Source organism: Manis javanica, chromosome 9 (assembly GCF_040802235.1).
Source record: "Manis javanica isolate MJ-LG chromosome 9, MJ_LKY, whole genome shotgun sequence".
NCBI classification, from domain to species: domain Eukaryota; kingdom Metazoa; phylum Chordata; class Mammalia; order Pholidota; family Manidae; genus Manis; species Manis javanica.
Genome location: NC_133164.1, coordinates 101062240 through 101078867, shown reverse-complemented (window position 1 = coordinate 101078867; position 16628 = coordinate 101062240). Strand labels below are relative to the sequence as shown.

The following is a 16628-nucleotide window of genomic DNA, read 5'->3' as shown; positions in this document are numbered from 1 at the left end:
TTCCTTCTTCAAGTGTGCCTGGATTGCTATATACTTTCCTCTTAAGACTGCTTTCGCTGCATCCCACAGAAGTTGGGGCTTAGTGTTGTTGTTGTCATTTGTTTCTATATATTCCTTGATCTCTATTTTGATTTGTTCATTGATCCATTGATTATTTAGTAGCATGTTGTTAAGCCTCCATGTGTTTGTGAGCCTTTTTGTTTTCTTTGTAGAATTTATTTCTACTTTCATACCTTTGTGGTCTGAAAAATTGGTTGGTAGGATTTCAATATTGTGAAATTTACTGAGGCTCTTTTTGTGAGCTAGTATGTGGTCTATTTATACACACATAGCTTTCCTCTCTGTGTCTGTGCATCCCTGGTGTCTCTTCCTATTCTTAGAAGGATACCAGTCATATTGGATTAGGGTCCCATCCTTATGACTTCATTTAACCTTAATTATCTTTTTAAAGTCCCCATCTCCACATACAGTCACATTGGGGGTTAGGGCTCCAACATGAATTTTTAGGGACCACAATTCAGTCCATAGCAGTTGCAGTTAGACTGTTTCTCCTTAAGTAAGCATAATACACTTTGAGATTTGCCAAATATTTATAAATACTTTGTATTAGAAAACAGTTTTAACTTTTGACTAAAACTCGAGAGTATCTTTTGAATTACTTACTGTCACATTTAGTGGTGACTTTTTTAGTGAAAATCTTATCCCCAATACAACAACATAAAAAAGAATTTGTAGCAGCCCAAAGATAAGATAACCATAAACTTTATCATCCGATCTGAAGCATTTGTAGAGTGAAAGTAGGCACTATTAATCATTTTTCTGGGATAAGAACAAAAACTGAGACCTTTCTGAGCTTTGTGGTCACTTGGACTGTAAAATGAGTAGAAATCTGAGAAGTATTCTTAGCTTTGCCATTTGCGAATTAACTAAGATGTAAGAGGAAAGAAAAGGAAATCTGTAGTGTGAACTTTTCCAAATAAAAATAAAGTCCTCTTTAGTGTTAATATATTCTTTATGACTCTTCAAATTACATTCTTAAAGATGTAGCACAATAAAACTGAGGCTCCAGGACTGCATTGTCAATCTCCAGAGATGATGGGTCCAAATTTATGGATGTCCCATCTCTTTTAACTCCCTAACATCTGGAAGATGCACTGTTTTTCTGTGAAAGAGTCTGGGACACAGCTTTAGATTGTTTTGCTAATCTCATCACTTGTATTAGTCATAATACAGAGGGAGTGCTTTCAGCAAAACCTCAGAATGATTCAATAATCTGACCCTGTGAAGTTTGAACTCCCAAAGGGTAAGCTTGTAGATAGACTTGTTCTCTGACAAAGGGGAAAAAATACAATGCTGAAAAATAAGATTTAAAAAAAAAGTGTACAAGGATTAGTCCAAAAGGTACAATATCCAAAGGATAGAGTTTCCAGGAAAAAATACAGAAAATTTAGAGGAAGATATTACTGAAGAACTAAAATGAATGTAGCTTGGTGTTCATGTCCACCAGGGGCAAGACATTGCAGTGAGTTTTTGTAAGTTGGAGGTACTTTCAGTCATGGGGATAGTAATGAACCAACTAACGAATTTATAAATACAGTATATTAAAAATTATATTTTATATCCAAAATTATATCATTCATCTTAAGTTTTGTTTGTTATTCAGTGATGATTCCTTGCTTGAGATGTTTAGTAAGTGTTCACTAGGTACAAAGCACTGTTATATGACATGACCTCTTTCTGCAAGTTATATGTGGTCTTGTTATTGAACCAGCTCATATATATGAAGTGATCTTAGCATTGCAAGGTGTCGTGGAAAGAGCCAATTCAGTAATAACAAGTAAGAGCTGGTTATAGGAGAAGGTTACTTTTAACCTTAGAAGTCTGGGAAAGCTTCACTAGGGTAGGTCTGCCTTTGAAGAAAGGAGATTACTTAGACTGTAAGTGGATTTGAAGATACTAATTCAAGATACATTTTTAAGTGAACAAAAGCAAACACGGATTTTTGGATAATGTACTACCAGTTCCCTTAAGAAGGTGAATGAGAGAGATAGTGTATGTGTGTAACTTGCTTAATTTCATAACATATCAAGATAGATATTATCAAGCTGCTTCTTGAGAAGGGAATTGGATGACTGGGGTCAGAGTGGGGGAATCTTTTCACTTTATATCCTTTCTGTATCTTTTTGAACTTTGAACTATGTGAATGATTTAGCCAAAAAAATGAATGGCTAAAATTGAAATTATTTTCATTGAAAAAATTTTCATTATGTTCTGGAGATGGATGGTGGTGATGGTTGCAGAGCATTATGATGGTATTTAATGCCACAGGACTATACACTTAAAATTTGTCATGTTAACTATTTTTGTCTTATATTTAATCATAAAAAAATAACCATGAAAGTAAGGCTATTGCAATCCTCCTTCCAAAGAAAACAAAATAAATCACATACACATGTACATACAAACCCCAGCCTTTTCAGAGTTGTATAATTAAATTGTAAAAAATCTGCTTTTTCTTACTAAGTATAAGCAAAATTTGGTACCCATACCTAGCTTCAATAACCATCAATATTTTCGCAGTCTGTGTGTGATACCCCCCCACCCCAACTCTTTCCCCTGAAGTATTTTAAAGCAAATAACAGGTATCATATAATTTCACCCAGAAATACCTTAAAAATGCATCTCTTAATTAATTTTTAACATAATCATGCTAACAGTTTTATAATTCCTTAATGTAAAACAATGTAATTATTCAGTTTCTCAGTTCAGTATTAAAATATGGCCCATGTATTACTTTGACTTTTATGTCTCCCAAGATCTTTTCAAAAACTTTTTAATTTGATGTAATTATACATTTAGAGAAAAGTAAAAAATGGTAGGTAGACTCTTCATGTATCTTCTGTCACTATTAACATCTTGCTAACTATAAAGTGGTTGTAAAATACAAGAAATTAGCCTCGGTACAATATTATTAACTAAGCTACAGACTTTTTTTAGATTTTGCCAGTTTTTCTGCTTAATGAACTTCTGTTCCTGGATCCAGTCCAAGATCCTAAATCACATTTAATTGTTACATCATTTTCAGTCTTTTTCAGTCTGTGATGGTTTCTTAGTTTTTCCTTGTCTTTCAAAACTTGTGATATTTCTGAAAAATATTGGTCAGGTATTTTGTAGAATATCCCTTAATTTAGGTTTCTCTGATGGTTTGTCATGATTAGACTGAGAATATGCATTTTGGGCAAGAATATCTCAAGTTATATGCTCTTCTCAGTGTACCATATCAGGTTACAATATACTGATGCATCTTATTTTTGTGATGTTAACCTGGATCACTTGGGTAAGGTACTGTCTACCAAATTTCTGCATTGTAAAGTTGCTGTCACTTCTTCTGTTATTAATATCTTGGGTAGGTACTTTGAGAGTACCTGTTTCTCTTCATATTTTTGCTCACCAATTTAACATTCATGGATATTCCCTAAAGCAATTACTTCATTATAATCAGTCCTGTGTTCCAATGGTGTAATTTTCTGTTGTCCTTACTGTTTTTTACTTCAGAGTTATTCTTTGTAAGGAATAACTGTCCTTTCTCCCCATTTATTTATTATTTACTTGTCTCCACGTGGACTCTTGAGTGCTCTGGGTTATGATCCAAAGGCATAATAATTTATATTGTTGCTCAGACTGTTCTGCCTTTGTCCATTCTTTCAGCTTGTTTGCTGTGCCCTTTTGATATGTCTCCATCCATTTCTGAGCACTGCTTTACTTTTTGGCACCACAGGATTTCTCTGCCCCAGTTCTGGAATTACTTACTTCTCCACAGAGCTCTGGTTCCTCTCTTAGAATACTTAGATCATTTTCTTTTAAAAAAGTGATTCATTTGACTCTGTAGCATGTTACACATTCTGTGTTTGGATGATTGTGCTTTTTGTGTCATACAACCTCTCTCTCTTTAGTTCTCAAACTTTGTTGCATATTAGAATCAACCACGGAGCTTTTAAGTATTCAAACACCCAGGTTTCATTCATGCCAATTTAATTAGAATCTCTGAGGATGGAACCCAAACAGTAGTTTTAAAGCTCCTTGGGTGTTCCCAGTGTGCAGCAAATTTGAGAATCCACTGCTGTGCATCCAGCTCTTCCCCTGTTTCTGTAGTGATAGTAAGGTATAAACTAGAGGCTTGAATACATGCAGGTTTGGGTGGCTTTGTTCTTTGTATTGTCCTGTGAAGATTTCATCAGTGAGTTCAGTTCTATTGGTTTTTTTTTTAATTGTGATATCATTAATGTACAATTACTTGAACAACATTATGGTTACTAGACTCCCCCCATTATCAAGTCCCCTGCCACATACCCCATTACAGTCACTGTCCATCAGCATAGTAAGACTCTATAGAATCATTACTTGTCTTCTCTGTATATACTGCCTTTCCCATGTCCCCCCCCAACACACACATTATGTATGCTAATTGTAATGCCCCATTTCCCCCCTTATCCCTCCCTTCCATCCACCCTCCCCAGTCCCTTTCCCCTTGTTAACTATTAGTCCATTCTTGGGTTCTGTGAGTCTGCTTCTGTTTTGTTCCTTCAGTTTTTTCTTTGTTCTTATACTCCACAGATAAGTGAAATCATTTGATACTTGTTTTTCTCTGCCTGGCTTATTTCTCAGCTCTATGGGTTTTAGCACTACCCTTTCCATTTGGTATTACTCTCTCTCTAATCATGGTTTCTCAGTTTATGTCACTGGCTTCTCTTACATGGTCCCAGGACTCAATCTGTGATTCTCTACTCACTACTCTGATAGTATCTATGAGTGTGCTTTGTTATTTTTATGTTGGTGGCTGCATAGTCACCAACACTTACCTCTGGAGTCCTTTCTTACTGCCTCTGCTTGATAACTCAGTAAAGCACATCCAGGGTTGAACCCGCCTTCCTCTCAAACTTGCTTCTCTTTTGTTCTTTCATTTATTCATTTAGTCTTGCAGCATATATTTATTTACTATCTTTTACAGTCCAGACAATGTTCGAGGCATCAGGGGTACAAAGCTGAGAAATAAATTGGCCTCAAGGAGGTATATTGTGCTTGGTATACTTCCTCCTGTTGCCTATTTCGTTAATGGCATGGGATCTACCTGGACAGAGTTCTCTTTCTATTATCCCATAATTCATCCACTACGTCCTCTCAGTTTGCTACACTCCCTTGATTCTTCTCTTATGTCTCTTTCAAGATTTAAACTGGATGTAACTCTACATTTGAGGGAGGTAGCATGATCTTTAGAATAATAGAGTAATACCAACCAGAATGTGAATTCTGGCTCAATCACTTAGGTCTGTACACCCCCTGGTAAGTTATTAAAGCCCATTTAATCTTATCTACCAAGTGTGTAAAATTGGAAAACATAATGAGCTTACTTAGTGGCTGAAGGACTGAATGCCATAACTTGCTCTCCTCTTACCCTGGTGAGTAGCTTCACATTCCATCCATCTATTTATCCACTTGCACCATTCCAAAACCTGGGTACCATCCTAGATGCTTGCATTTCCTGTTCTGTCTTCCTGTATCTAGTCAGTCATTGAGTCTTCAGTGTGTATGCCCAAATTTTATTCCGATAAGTATGTTTAGAAACTTTTTAAGCCCTCGTCTTTTGCCTGTACAATTGTAGTGGTCTCCTTACTCTCTCTCAGCTGACCATTTGGTCTTTTAAAAGCCCATTCAGTTTTTTTCTCTGTTGTGCTTAAAAATCCTGTAGTCATATCTCATGAAGTCCACACTGCATTGCCTGGGAATTCTCTTCAACATCTTGCTTGACTCTTCTTCTTTATCATCTCATCTCCTGTCACTCTCCTAGAGGCCTATCCTCTGACTAGGCTTTCAGAAGTCTGTATCTTTGCATATCTTCTTCCTCCCTACTCTGCTTAGCAAACCTCAGTCGTATTTTAAGGGCCAGTTCAAGTCTACCTCTTCTGTGATGCCTTTCTAGATTTTCCCTAATATATGTACTTTTTTTCTAGTAAAGCATTGTTGCATTTATTTGACTTCTTGAATTTACAAACTTCTTGATGAAAGCAACATCTCGCACTCATTTTTATACCCTCAAAGCCTGTCACAGTACCCAGCATATAATAATGCCTACTTTATATCTGATGAATGAGAACCACGTGGAAGTTTCGTGGAACAGAGACTGGCAGAAAACAAATGTCTGGAGGTGCTTAGTCATTACTAATCATGTTTGTAAAGCTGTTTGGCACATTGCCTTTCCCACTTTGTTTGTTTCCCTAACTGGAATAAAGTAGAAATCCTTACTGAACTATTCAAAACTCTTTATAGTAACATTCTCCCATCTGTCTTTCTAGTACTTCTTTTGTTGATACTCTTATTTGAGATAATGTTCCCCAGCCTAACAAGATTCTGCTGAATCTCTCATTGATCCTCACCCTTTGATTTGTTGAGAATCTTGTGCTAATGAAGCCACTGTTGCTGATGAAAATGTGTCTGAGTAGAAATAGGCGTAACAAGAGCTGCCGTACAAATCCTGTTTTCTAATTTGGACTATGTGATAATGTTAAAAGTCCCTTTCTTTTTTTTTTGAGAGGGCGTCTCTTATATTTATTGATCAAATGGTTGTTAACAACAATAAAATTCTGTATAGGGGAGTCAATGCTCAATGCACAATCATTAATTCATCTCAAGCCTAATTCTTGTCAGTCTCCAATCTTCTGAAGCATAACGAACAAGTTCTTACATGGTGAACAAATTCTTACATAGTGAATAAGTTCTTACATGGTGAACAGTACAAGGGCAGTCATCACAGAAACTTTCGGTTTTGATCACATTATGAACTATAAACAATCAGGTCAAATATGAATATTCGTTTGAGTTTTATAAAGTCCCTCTCTTTTGTAACACATTTTCCATAATGTACTTTAGCACTCACCACATTTTACTTTAGTTGTATGTATCTATTATCTGCTAACATATGAGACTTTGAGAGCAAATGTTGTGTCTTATTTATCTTTGAAGCTCCTGGGCCAACTGAAAGTTTTCATTTTAATGAGTGGAATGATATGGGTTACTCACAAGAGGTCACTGTTGTCTAGGGTATTGGGATGTTTGAATATACATTTGAGAAGGGTGTAGGCTACTACTGGCAAGGGAAGCAGAGCAGAGTTAACAATAGTAGCCAGCTGTTCACATTTACTGATATCCAGACATTTCACATGTATTATTTAACATGTATAATCATCAAAACTTAATGAGGTTGTGCACTCATTTTCCATATTTAACAGATTTAGAGACTGAGGTGCAGAAAGGTTAAGTAATTGGCCAGGGTCGGGACTGTAGAACTCAGGCTGGTCATTGCTGTGCTTTAATGCCTTCCAGTGAGTATAGAGAATTGGAAATAGAAAACTGGTCCACTTAGAGCAAGATGAGGGCTGAGTGTTTTCTTATGAAAGGACTGATCTTTAGTGATCTTCTCTTTGACAAAGTCCAAGATTTATGATAATGGATATGGACAATACTTCTTAAAACTAATGTGAATACACTTCCCTTGGGGTTCATGTTAAAATGCAGATTCTGATTCTGTAGGTCTGGGTCGGGACCTGAGATTCTGCATTTTGACAAGCTCCCAAGCAATAACAGTGCTGCTTCATTGTGGACTTCATTTTAGTTAAGAGTTTGGAAGGTTCCATGCCAAAAATATTTTGTATGTGACTCTATAAAGTTCTCATCTGGAAATTCTAACAGGTTTTGTGTCCTTAATGGGATACTTGAGTATGAATTTGCTATGGTATTGAAATACTGAGACTGTGGCACTAGTTCTTTATCCTGGTTCTATTCTAGAATCATCCGAGTAGCTATAAAAGCTAATGTTCAGGCTACACTCCCGACCAATAGAATATCTGATGAATGGGCCTTTATATTAAAAAAAAATTCACATGTGATTAGGGTGCTCAGCCAAGATTTAGAATTATTAGCAAACTAATTTATTAAACTCTTTTAGAACCTAGGGTGTTCCTTTTCCTGTTTACCAAATCTATTTTGAAAGAAATACTGTACCATGAAAGTTCCTGAGAATTAAGATAAACTTGGCATAAAGAGGGGACTAAATGTTAAGTAAATGAAGGTTATCCTTACTGCAGTGTTTTGATTAAAGCTTGTGCTGTTGGTAACCTAGGGTTCATCTTTTAAGGAATAAGAATAAAAATGCTAATACGTTTTTCTGGTGAGATATTCTGTGAATTCTTGTTTTGCTTACTTTTTTTAAATATTTTTTTATTTTGGTATCATTAATCTACAATTACATGAAGAACATTACGTTTACTAGGCTCCCCCCTTCACCAAGTACCCCTACGTACCCCTTCACAGTCACTGTCCATCAGCATAGTAAGATGCTGTAAAATCACTACCTGTCTCCTCTGTGTTGCACAGTCCTCCCCATACCCTCCCACACTATACATGCTAATCGTAATGCCCCTTTTCTTTTTCTCCACCTTTGTCCATCCCTTTCCACCCATCCTCCACAGTCCCTTCCCCTTTGGTAACTATTTGTCCATTCGTGCGTTCTGTGATTCTGCGGCTATTTTGTTCCTTCAGTATTCCTTTGTTCTTATACTCCACATATGAGTGAAATCATTTGGTACTTGTCTTTCTCCGCCTGGCTTATTTCACTGAGCATAATACCCTCTAGCTCTATCCATGTTGTTGCAAATGGTAGGATCTGTTTTTTTCTTATGGCTGAGTAATAAATATTCCATTGTGTATATGTACCACATATTCTTTATCCATTCATCTATTGATGGACACTTAGGTTGCTTCCATTTCCTGGCTGTTGTAAATAGTGCTGTGATAAACATAGGGGTGCATCTGTCTTTTTCAAACTGGGCTCCTGCATTCTTAGGGTAAATTCCTAGAAGTGGAATTCCTGGGTCAAATGGTATTTCTATTTTGAGCATTTTGAGGAACTTCCATACTGATTTCCACAATGGTTGAACTAATTTACATTCCCACCAGCAGTATAGGAGGGTTCCCATTTCTCCACAACCTCGTCACCATTTGTTGTTGTTTGTCTTTTCGATGATGGTGATCCTTACTGGTTTGAGGTGATATCTCATTGTGGTTTTAATTTACATTTCTCTGATGACGAGCGATGTGGAGCATCTTTTCATGTGCATGTTGGCCATCTGAATTTCTTCTTTAGAGAACTGTCTATTCAGGTCCTCTGCTCATTTTTTAATTGGATTATTTGCTTTTTGTTTGTTGAGGTGTGTGAGCTCTTTATATATTTTGGATGTCAACCCTTTATCGGATCTGTCATTTATGAATATATTCTCCCATACTGTAGGATACCTTTTTGTTCTATTGATGGTATCCTTTGCTGTACAGAAGCTTTTCAGCTTGATATAGTCCCACTTGTTCATTTTTGCTTTTGTTTCCCTTGCCTGGGGGAATACGTTCATGACGAAGTTGCTCATGTTAATGTCCAAGAGATTTTTGCCTGTGTTTTTTTCTAAGAGTTTTATGGTTTCATGACTTACATTCAGGTCTTTGATCCATTTCAAATTTACTTTTGTGTATGGGGTTAGACAGTGATCCAGTTTCATTCTCTTACATGTAGCTGTCCAGTTTTGCCAGCACCATCTGTTGAAGAGGCTGTCATTTCCCCATTGTATGGCCATGGCTCCTTTATCATATATTAATTGACCATATATGTTTGGGTTAATATCTGGAGTCTCTATTCTGTTCCACTGGTCTGTGGCTCTGTTCTTGTGCCAGTACCAAATTGTCTTGATTACTGTGGCTTTGTAGTAGAGCTTGAAGTTGGGGAGCGAGATTCCCCCCACTTTATTCTTCCTTCTCAGGATTGCTTTGGCTATTTGGGGTCTTTGGTGTTTCCATATGAATTTTTGAACTATTTGTTCTAGTTCATTGAAGAATGCTGTTGGTAATTTGATAGGGATTGCATTGAATCTGTATATTGCTTTGGGCAGGATGGCCATTTTGTCAAAATTAATTCTTCCTAGCCAAGAGGATGGGATGAGTTTCCATTTGTTAGTCTCCTCTTTATTACTCTTAAGAGTGTCTTGTAGTTTTCAGGGTATAGGTCTTTCACTTCCTTGGTTAGGTTTATTCCTAACTATTTAATTCTTTTTGATGTAATTGTGAATGGAATTGTTATTCTGATTTCTCTTTCTATTAGTTCATTGTTAGTGTATAGGAAAGCCACAGATTTCTGTGTCAATTTTGTATCCTGCAACTTTGCTGAATTCAGATATGAGTTCTAGTAGTTTTGGAGTGGAGTCTTTAGGGTTTTTTATGTACAATATCATGTCATCTGCAAATAGTGACCGTTTGACTTTTTCTTTACCAATCTGGATTCCTTGTATTTGTATTGTCTAATTGCCGTGGCTGGGACCTCCAGTACTATGTTAAATAACAGTGGGGAGAGTGGGCATCCCTGTCTTGTTCCCGATCTGAGAGGAAAAGCTTTCAGCCTCTCGCTGTTCAGTATGATGTTAGCTGTGGGTTTATCATATATGACCTTTATTATGTTGAGGTACTTGCCCTCTGTGCCCATTTTGTTGAGAGTTTTTATCATGAATGGATGTTGAATTTTGGCGAATGCTTTTTCAGCATCTATGGAGATGATCATGTGGTTTTTGTCCTTCTTTGTGTTGATGTGGTGCATGATGTCGATGGATTTTCTAATGTTGTACCATCCTTGCATCCCTGAGATGAATCCCACTTGGTCATGGTGTATGATCCTTTTGATGTATTTTTGAATTCGGTTTGCTAATATTTTGTTGAGTATTTTTGCATCTACTTTCATCAAGGATATTGGTCTGTAGTTTTCTTTTTTGGTGGGGTCTTTGCCTGGTTTTGGTATTAGGGTGATGTTGGCTTCATAGAATGAGTTTGGGAGTATTCCCTCCTCTTCTATTTTTTCGAAAACTTTAAGGAGAATGGGCATTATGTCTTCTCTGTATGTCTGATAAAATTCCGAGGTAAATCCATCTGGCCCGGGGGTTTTGTTCTTGGGTAGTTTTTTGATTACTACTTCAATTTCATTGCTGATAATTGGTCTGTTTAGATTTTCTGTTTCTTTCTGGGTCAGTCTTGGAAGGGTGTATTTTTCTAGGAAGTTGTCCATTTCTCCTAGGTTTTCCAGCTTGTTAGCATATAGGTTTTCATAGTATTCTCTAATAATTCTTCGTATTTCTGTGGGGTCTGTTGTGATTTTTTCCTTTCTCTTTTCTGATTCTGTTGATGTGTGTTGACTTTTTTTCTTAATAAGTCTTCCTACAGGCTTATCTATTTTGTTTATTTTCTCGAAGAACTAGCTCTTGGTTTCATTGATTTTTTCCTACTGTTTTATTCTCAATTTTATTTATTTCTTCTTTGATCTTTATTATGTCCCTCTGTCTGCTGACCTTAGGCCTCATTTGTTCTTCTTTTTCCAATTTCGATAATTGTGACATTAGACTATTCAGGTGGGATTGTTTTTCCTTCTTTAAATATGCCTGGATTGCTATATACTTTCCTCTTAAGACTGCTTTCGCTGCATCCCACAGAAGTTGGGGCTTTGTGTTGTTGTTGTCAATTGTTTCCATATATTGCTGGATCTACATTTTAATTTGGTCGTTGATCCATTGATTATTTAGAAGCATGTTCTTAAGCCTCCATGTGTTTGTGAGCCTTTTTGCTTTCTTTGTACAATTTATTTCTAGTTTTATACCTTTGTAGTCTGAAAAGTTGGTTGGTAGGATTTCAATCTTTTGGAATTTACTGAGGCTCTTTTTGTGGCCTATTCTGGAGAATGTTCCATGTGCACTTGAGAAGAATGTGTATCCTGTTGCTTTTGGATGTAAAGTTCTATAGATGTCTTTTAGGTCCATCTGTTCTAGTGTGTTGTTCAGTGCCTCTGTGTCCTTATTTATTTTCTGTCTGGTGGATCTGTCCTTTGGAGTGAGCGGTGTGTTAAAGTCTCCCAAAATGAATGCATTGCATTCTATTTCCTCCTTTAATTCTGTTAGTATTTGTTTCACATATATTGGTGCTCCTGTATTGGGTGCATGTATGTTTATAATGGTTATATCCTCTTGTTGGACTGAGCCCTTTATCATTATGTAGTGTTTTTCTTTATCTCTTGTTACTTTCTTTGTTTTGAGGTCTATTTTGTCTGATACTAGTATTGCAACACCAGCTTTTTTCTCTCTCTTGTTTGCATGAAATATCTTTTTCCATCCCTTGACTTTTAATCTGTGCATGTCTTTGGGTTTGAGGTGAGTCTCTTGTTTGCAGCATATAGATGGGTCTTACTTTTTTATCCATTCTATTTCTCTGTGTCTTTTGATTGGTGCATTCAGTCCATTTACATTTAGGGTGATTATTGAAAGATATGTACTTATTGCCATTGCAGGCTTTAGATTTGTGGTTACCAAGGTTCAAGGTTAGCTTGTTTACTACCTTACTGTCCAATTTTACTCGCTTATTGAGCTATTATAAACACAGTCTGATGTTTATTTCTCTCCCTTCTTATTCCTCCTCCTCCATTCTTCATATGTTGGGTGTTTTGTTCTGTGCTCTTTTTAGGAGTGCTCCCATCTAGAGTAGTCCCTCTAAAATACCCTGTAGAGGTGGTTTGTGGGAAGCAAATTCCCTCAGCTTTTGCTTGTCTGGGAATTGTTTAATCCCTCCTTCATATTTAAATAATAATCGTGCTGGATACAGTATCCTTGGTTCAAGGCCCTTCTGTTTCATTGCATTGAATATATCATGCCATTCTCTTCTGACCTGTAATGTTTCTGTTGAGAAGTCTGATGATAGCCTAATGGGTTTTCCTTTTTAGGTGACCTTTTTTTTCTCTCTGGCTGCCTTTAATACTCTCTCCTTGTCCTTGATCTTTGTCATTTTAATTATTATGTGTCTTGGTGTTGTCCTCTTTGGGTCTCGTCTTTTGGGAGTTCTTTGTGCCTCTGTAGTCTGAGCAACTATTTCCTTCCCCAGTTTGGGGAAGTTCTTAGCAATTATTTGTTCAAAGACACTTTCTGTCTCTTTTTCTCTCTCTTCTTCCTCTGGTACCCCTATAATGTGGATATTGTTCCTTTTTGATTGGTCCCGCAGTTCTCTTAATTTTATTTAATTCCTGGAGATCCTTTTATCTCTCTGCGTCAGCTTCTATGCGTTCCTGTTCTCTGGTTTCTGTTCCATCAATGGCCTCTTGCATCTTATCCATTCTGCTTACATATCCTGCCAGAGATTGTTTCATTTCTGTAATCTCCCTCCGGACGTCTGTAATCTCCCTCCCGACTTCATCCCTTAGCTCTTGTATATTTCTCTGTATCTCCGTTAGCATATGTATAATTTTTATTTTGAATTCTCTTTCCGAAAGACTGGTTAGGTCTATCTCCTTCTCAGGGGTTGTGATTTTGGTCTGTATCAAATTTTTCTGCCTTTTCATGGTGATAGAGATAGTTTGCGGAGCTGGCACGAGTGATGGCTGGGAGAACTTCCCTTCTTGTTTGTTTATGGCCTTCTCCTGGGAGAACAGCGACCTCTAGTGGCTTGTGCTGGGCAGCTGTGCGCAGATGGGGCTTCTGATTCTTGCCTGCCGCTATGGAGTTTAGCTCCGCGTTTGCTGTGGGCGTGGCCTGCCTCGGGCTGCCACTCCCATATGGCAGAGCTGCATTGGAGGTGAAACGGCCGGGTGGCTTTTTATCTCCATGAGGGGCCTCCGAGCTCCCTGCTGCCCAGGGGGTTAGAGTGCCCAGAGTTTCCCAGGATTCCCTGGGAAATCTGCTGAGCTAAGTGTCCCTGGATGCTTCCGTCCAGCTGTGGGATCCCTGTCCCTTTAAGACGTTCATAAAGCACTCACTTTTCTTTGTCCCGGGGGCACCAGCTGCGGAGACCCGCTCACAGGTCTTACTGTCCTGTTTCCCTAGTTTCCAGCATCCCACCCACGCACTGTGTCTGCGCTCTGGTGCGTATGGCTGGGGCTCGGTGTTCAACAGTCCTGGGCTCCGTCTCCCTCCCCGCTCTGACTCCTCTCCTCTCGTCGGGAGCTGGGGTATGGGGCGCTCGGGTTCCGCCGGGCTGGGGCTTGTATCTTACCCGCTTCGCGAGGTGCTAGGTTCTCGCTAGTGTGGATGTGGTCTGGCTGTTGTCCTGTGTCTTCTGGTCTCTCTTTTTGGAATAGTTGTATTTGTTGTATTTTCAAAAATATATGTGGTTTTGGGAGGAGATTTCTGCTGCTCTACTCACGCCACAATCTTGGCTCCTCTCTCGTTTTGCTTTCTTAACTCACTTTATTTCTCTTCCCAACAGGGACTTCTTGCCAGGTGGTAGGAGAGATTATACAGTGCAAGTTCAGCTGAGGCAAGTTTGAAATTTTCTGTTACTTTAATTTTATACTTGCTTATTACATATGCTTGAAAATACATAAGCATATTTGACTACACTCTTTAAGAGTAACTTTTTTCTTTTTTCTTGCAGACTTTGCCTGGCAGAGACAAGTTGCCCTCAAGAAGATAATTATCCCAACAGTCTGTGTATAAAAGTAAATGGGAAGCTGTTTCCTTTGCCTGTAAGTTGCTTTTTATTTACCATCCTTGCATGTAAGTTTAGGATAAATATTAACAAGTCAGTGACAACTTAGTACCAATGAACAGTCCTAGCACACAGATTAAATACTGTTTTCCACTAGAGTGATTCGTGTCTCCTTGGAGAAATGGCCAATTCCAGGTCTGGGGGAGATAGAAAAGATGAGTCTGGAACATCTTATGCCAGGAAGCAAGTAAGCTGTGAAAGATTCTTAGGATCTTATCAAATGGCATAGTAGCAGGGCAGGACTTATATATATAGGACAGCATATGTGGTGGATGTCTGAAATATCCATGTCTGGGCCATGGATGAGATGGTGAATGGCAGAGGCTGCTGAGAGCAACTGAATGTGGAGATCAAGGAGACCAGGGTTGGGCCTTGATAATGCACACACTTGGGGATGGGATGCAGTCGTGTTTAATTGATAGCTATTGTTTAAGCAGTTAAGCAGTATATGGGCATTAACACTTGAGATAGATATATACATAGATATATACATACATATATAAATACATATATGTACAGTGTGTGGAACCTATTTCTGGCCTGACAGCTCTGGACTCATCAAATCTCTTAAAGTAACACATAGTTGCTGAACTGGACTATGTATCAGTCTCCACTGAGGCTTGAAATAAGATACTAAGTACATCTGTGCAGAAGGCCAGCAAACCATAATCAAAAAAGTCAGTAGAGCATTGGCTGTTTGTCAAGCACTACAAAGCAGAGGTGTGTTTAACTGAAGAAGTGCTGTGAGAATAGTGATTCTACCAGTATGCTAAGTTTCCATTTCAGCAGGCAGACTCCATTGTGATTGTTGAGAAGGAGTTGGGGAAGCTGTTTTGCATCTCTGCTGAGCACAAGGCTTGGCTCTGGAATAAGTATATTAGCAGCTGAGTTAGCCAACAACATCGTCTAAGACTCTGGGATCTACCAGAGGCAAGTGACTGTAATTGAGACCCAAAGTGAAGATGGCCCAAGGCAAAGGCCGACCTGTATAGTCAAAGGTCAGACTCCTAGGTTATCAGGAGTCCATTTTGTCTGATAAACAGCCTGTGGATTTAGAGACCTGAGAAATACCTGTTTGATGAATTTTATAGAGCTTGAGCTAGAGCTACATTGCACCACTCTTTTTGAAAGATGTCTGTGAGGCTGAGATCATTTGGGGATGAAAGGGGGAAACTACAGAGACTTAAGTAGATATGGTTGGGAGAAATGCCTGTAGGACCCATGCATATTCAAAACCCAGGTTGGACATTTTGTTTTTCAGGTTTCTGGCTTTGAGCAGCCATATAAATCTTTAGGCACTGTCTCTTAATCTGTTTGGGTTGTTCAAAGATCTGAACCAAGGAAGAAGCAACCTTGTTTAGAGTGAAAGATGGCAGTGGATGGCCAGATGTTTGGCAGAGGAAACCTGGGAAAATCGCAGATTGTGGAATGGCACTGCATACTTTCAGTGGCTGTTCATACCCAGTTTTCTCTGTCCAGGACATGCTAAGATTTCTTTGACTATGACTTTCATTTGCTACCTAATTCTCACCATCCTTGAAGGAAGATCTCACTATGAAGATCTTGTCTGAAGACTCAACCTGAAGACCTATCTAATATCATATGACTGATGACTGTGCTAGTCATGGGGACTTTGTCTGAAATGTGTGAATTTTTGCTTAACACTCTAGCATCGCTGCAGATGATACAGTGGTTACAGATGAGTACATACAAGTTCCACAAAAATTTCCAAATGGATCAATCAGTGTTATGCTTTGGAATAGTATCTTCATCTGTGAGATCTGTAGCACCACTATGGATAGCTCTGACTTGTTACTCTTTCAGTCCTTTTAAAAGAAGAGACATTAGGCAGTTGAGCACTTCTTCTGTAACAGTGTTATTCAGGCAGTCACTGATGGTTTTTTCTCAAAGCACTTGAATAATGTAATTACACTAGGCTATTTGTGAACATATTAGCCACTATGTGAAACACCCTCTTTCTCATGAGTCTGCCACTCACCTCTGGAGCCAGGGGCCTGTAATGGTAG

At 38.2% G+C, this 16628-nt stretch overlaps 1 protein-coding gene across 13 annotated transcripts in view; it reads left to right on the top strand.

Annotated features, from left to right (window-relative positions):
* PIAS2 (protein inhibitor of activated STAT 2) overlaps positions 1-16628 on the top strand; it is a 135524-nt gene that overhangs the window by 50507 nt on the left and 68389 nt on the right. For all 13 annotated transcript variants that reach the window (XM_073213006.1, XM_073212999.1, XM_073213000.1 and 10 more), the window contains 2 exons: positions 14320-14370; positions 14488-14578. In XM_073213006.1, coding sequence (XP_073069107.1) covers positions 14320-14370; positions 14488-14578 — 142 coding nt within the window. The remainder of the gene's footprint in view (positions 1-14319; positions 14371-14487; positions 14579-16628) is intronic.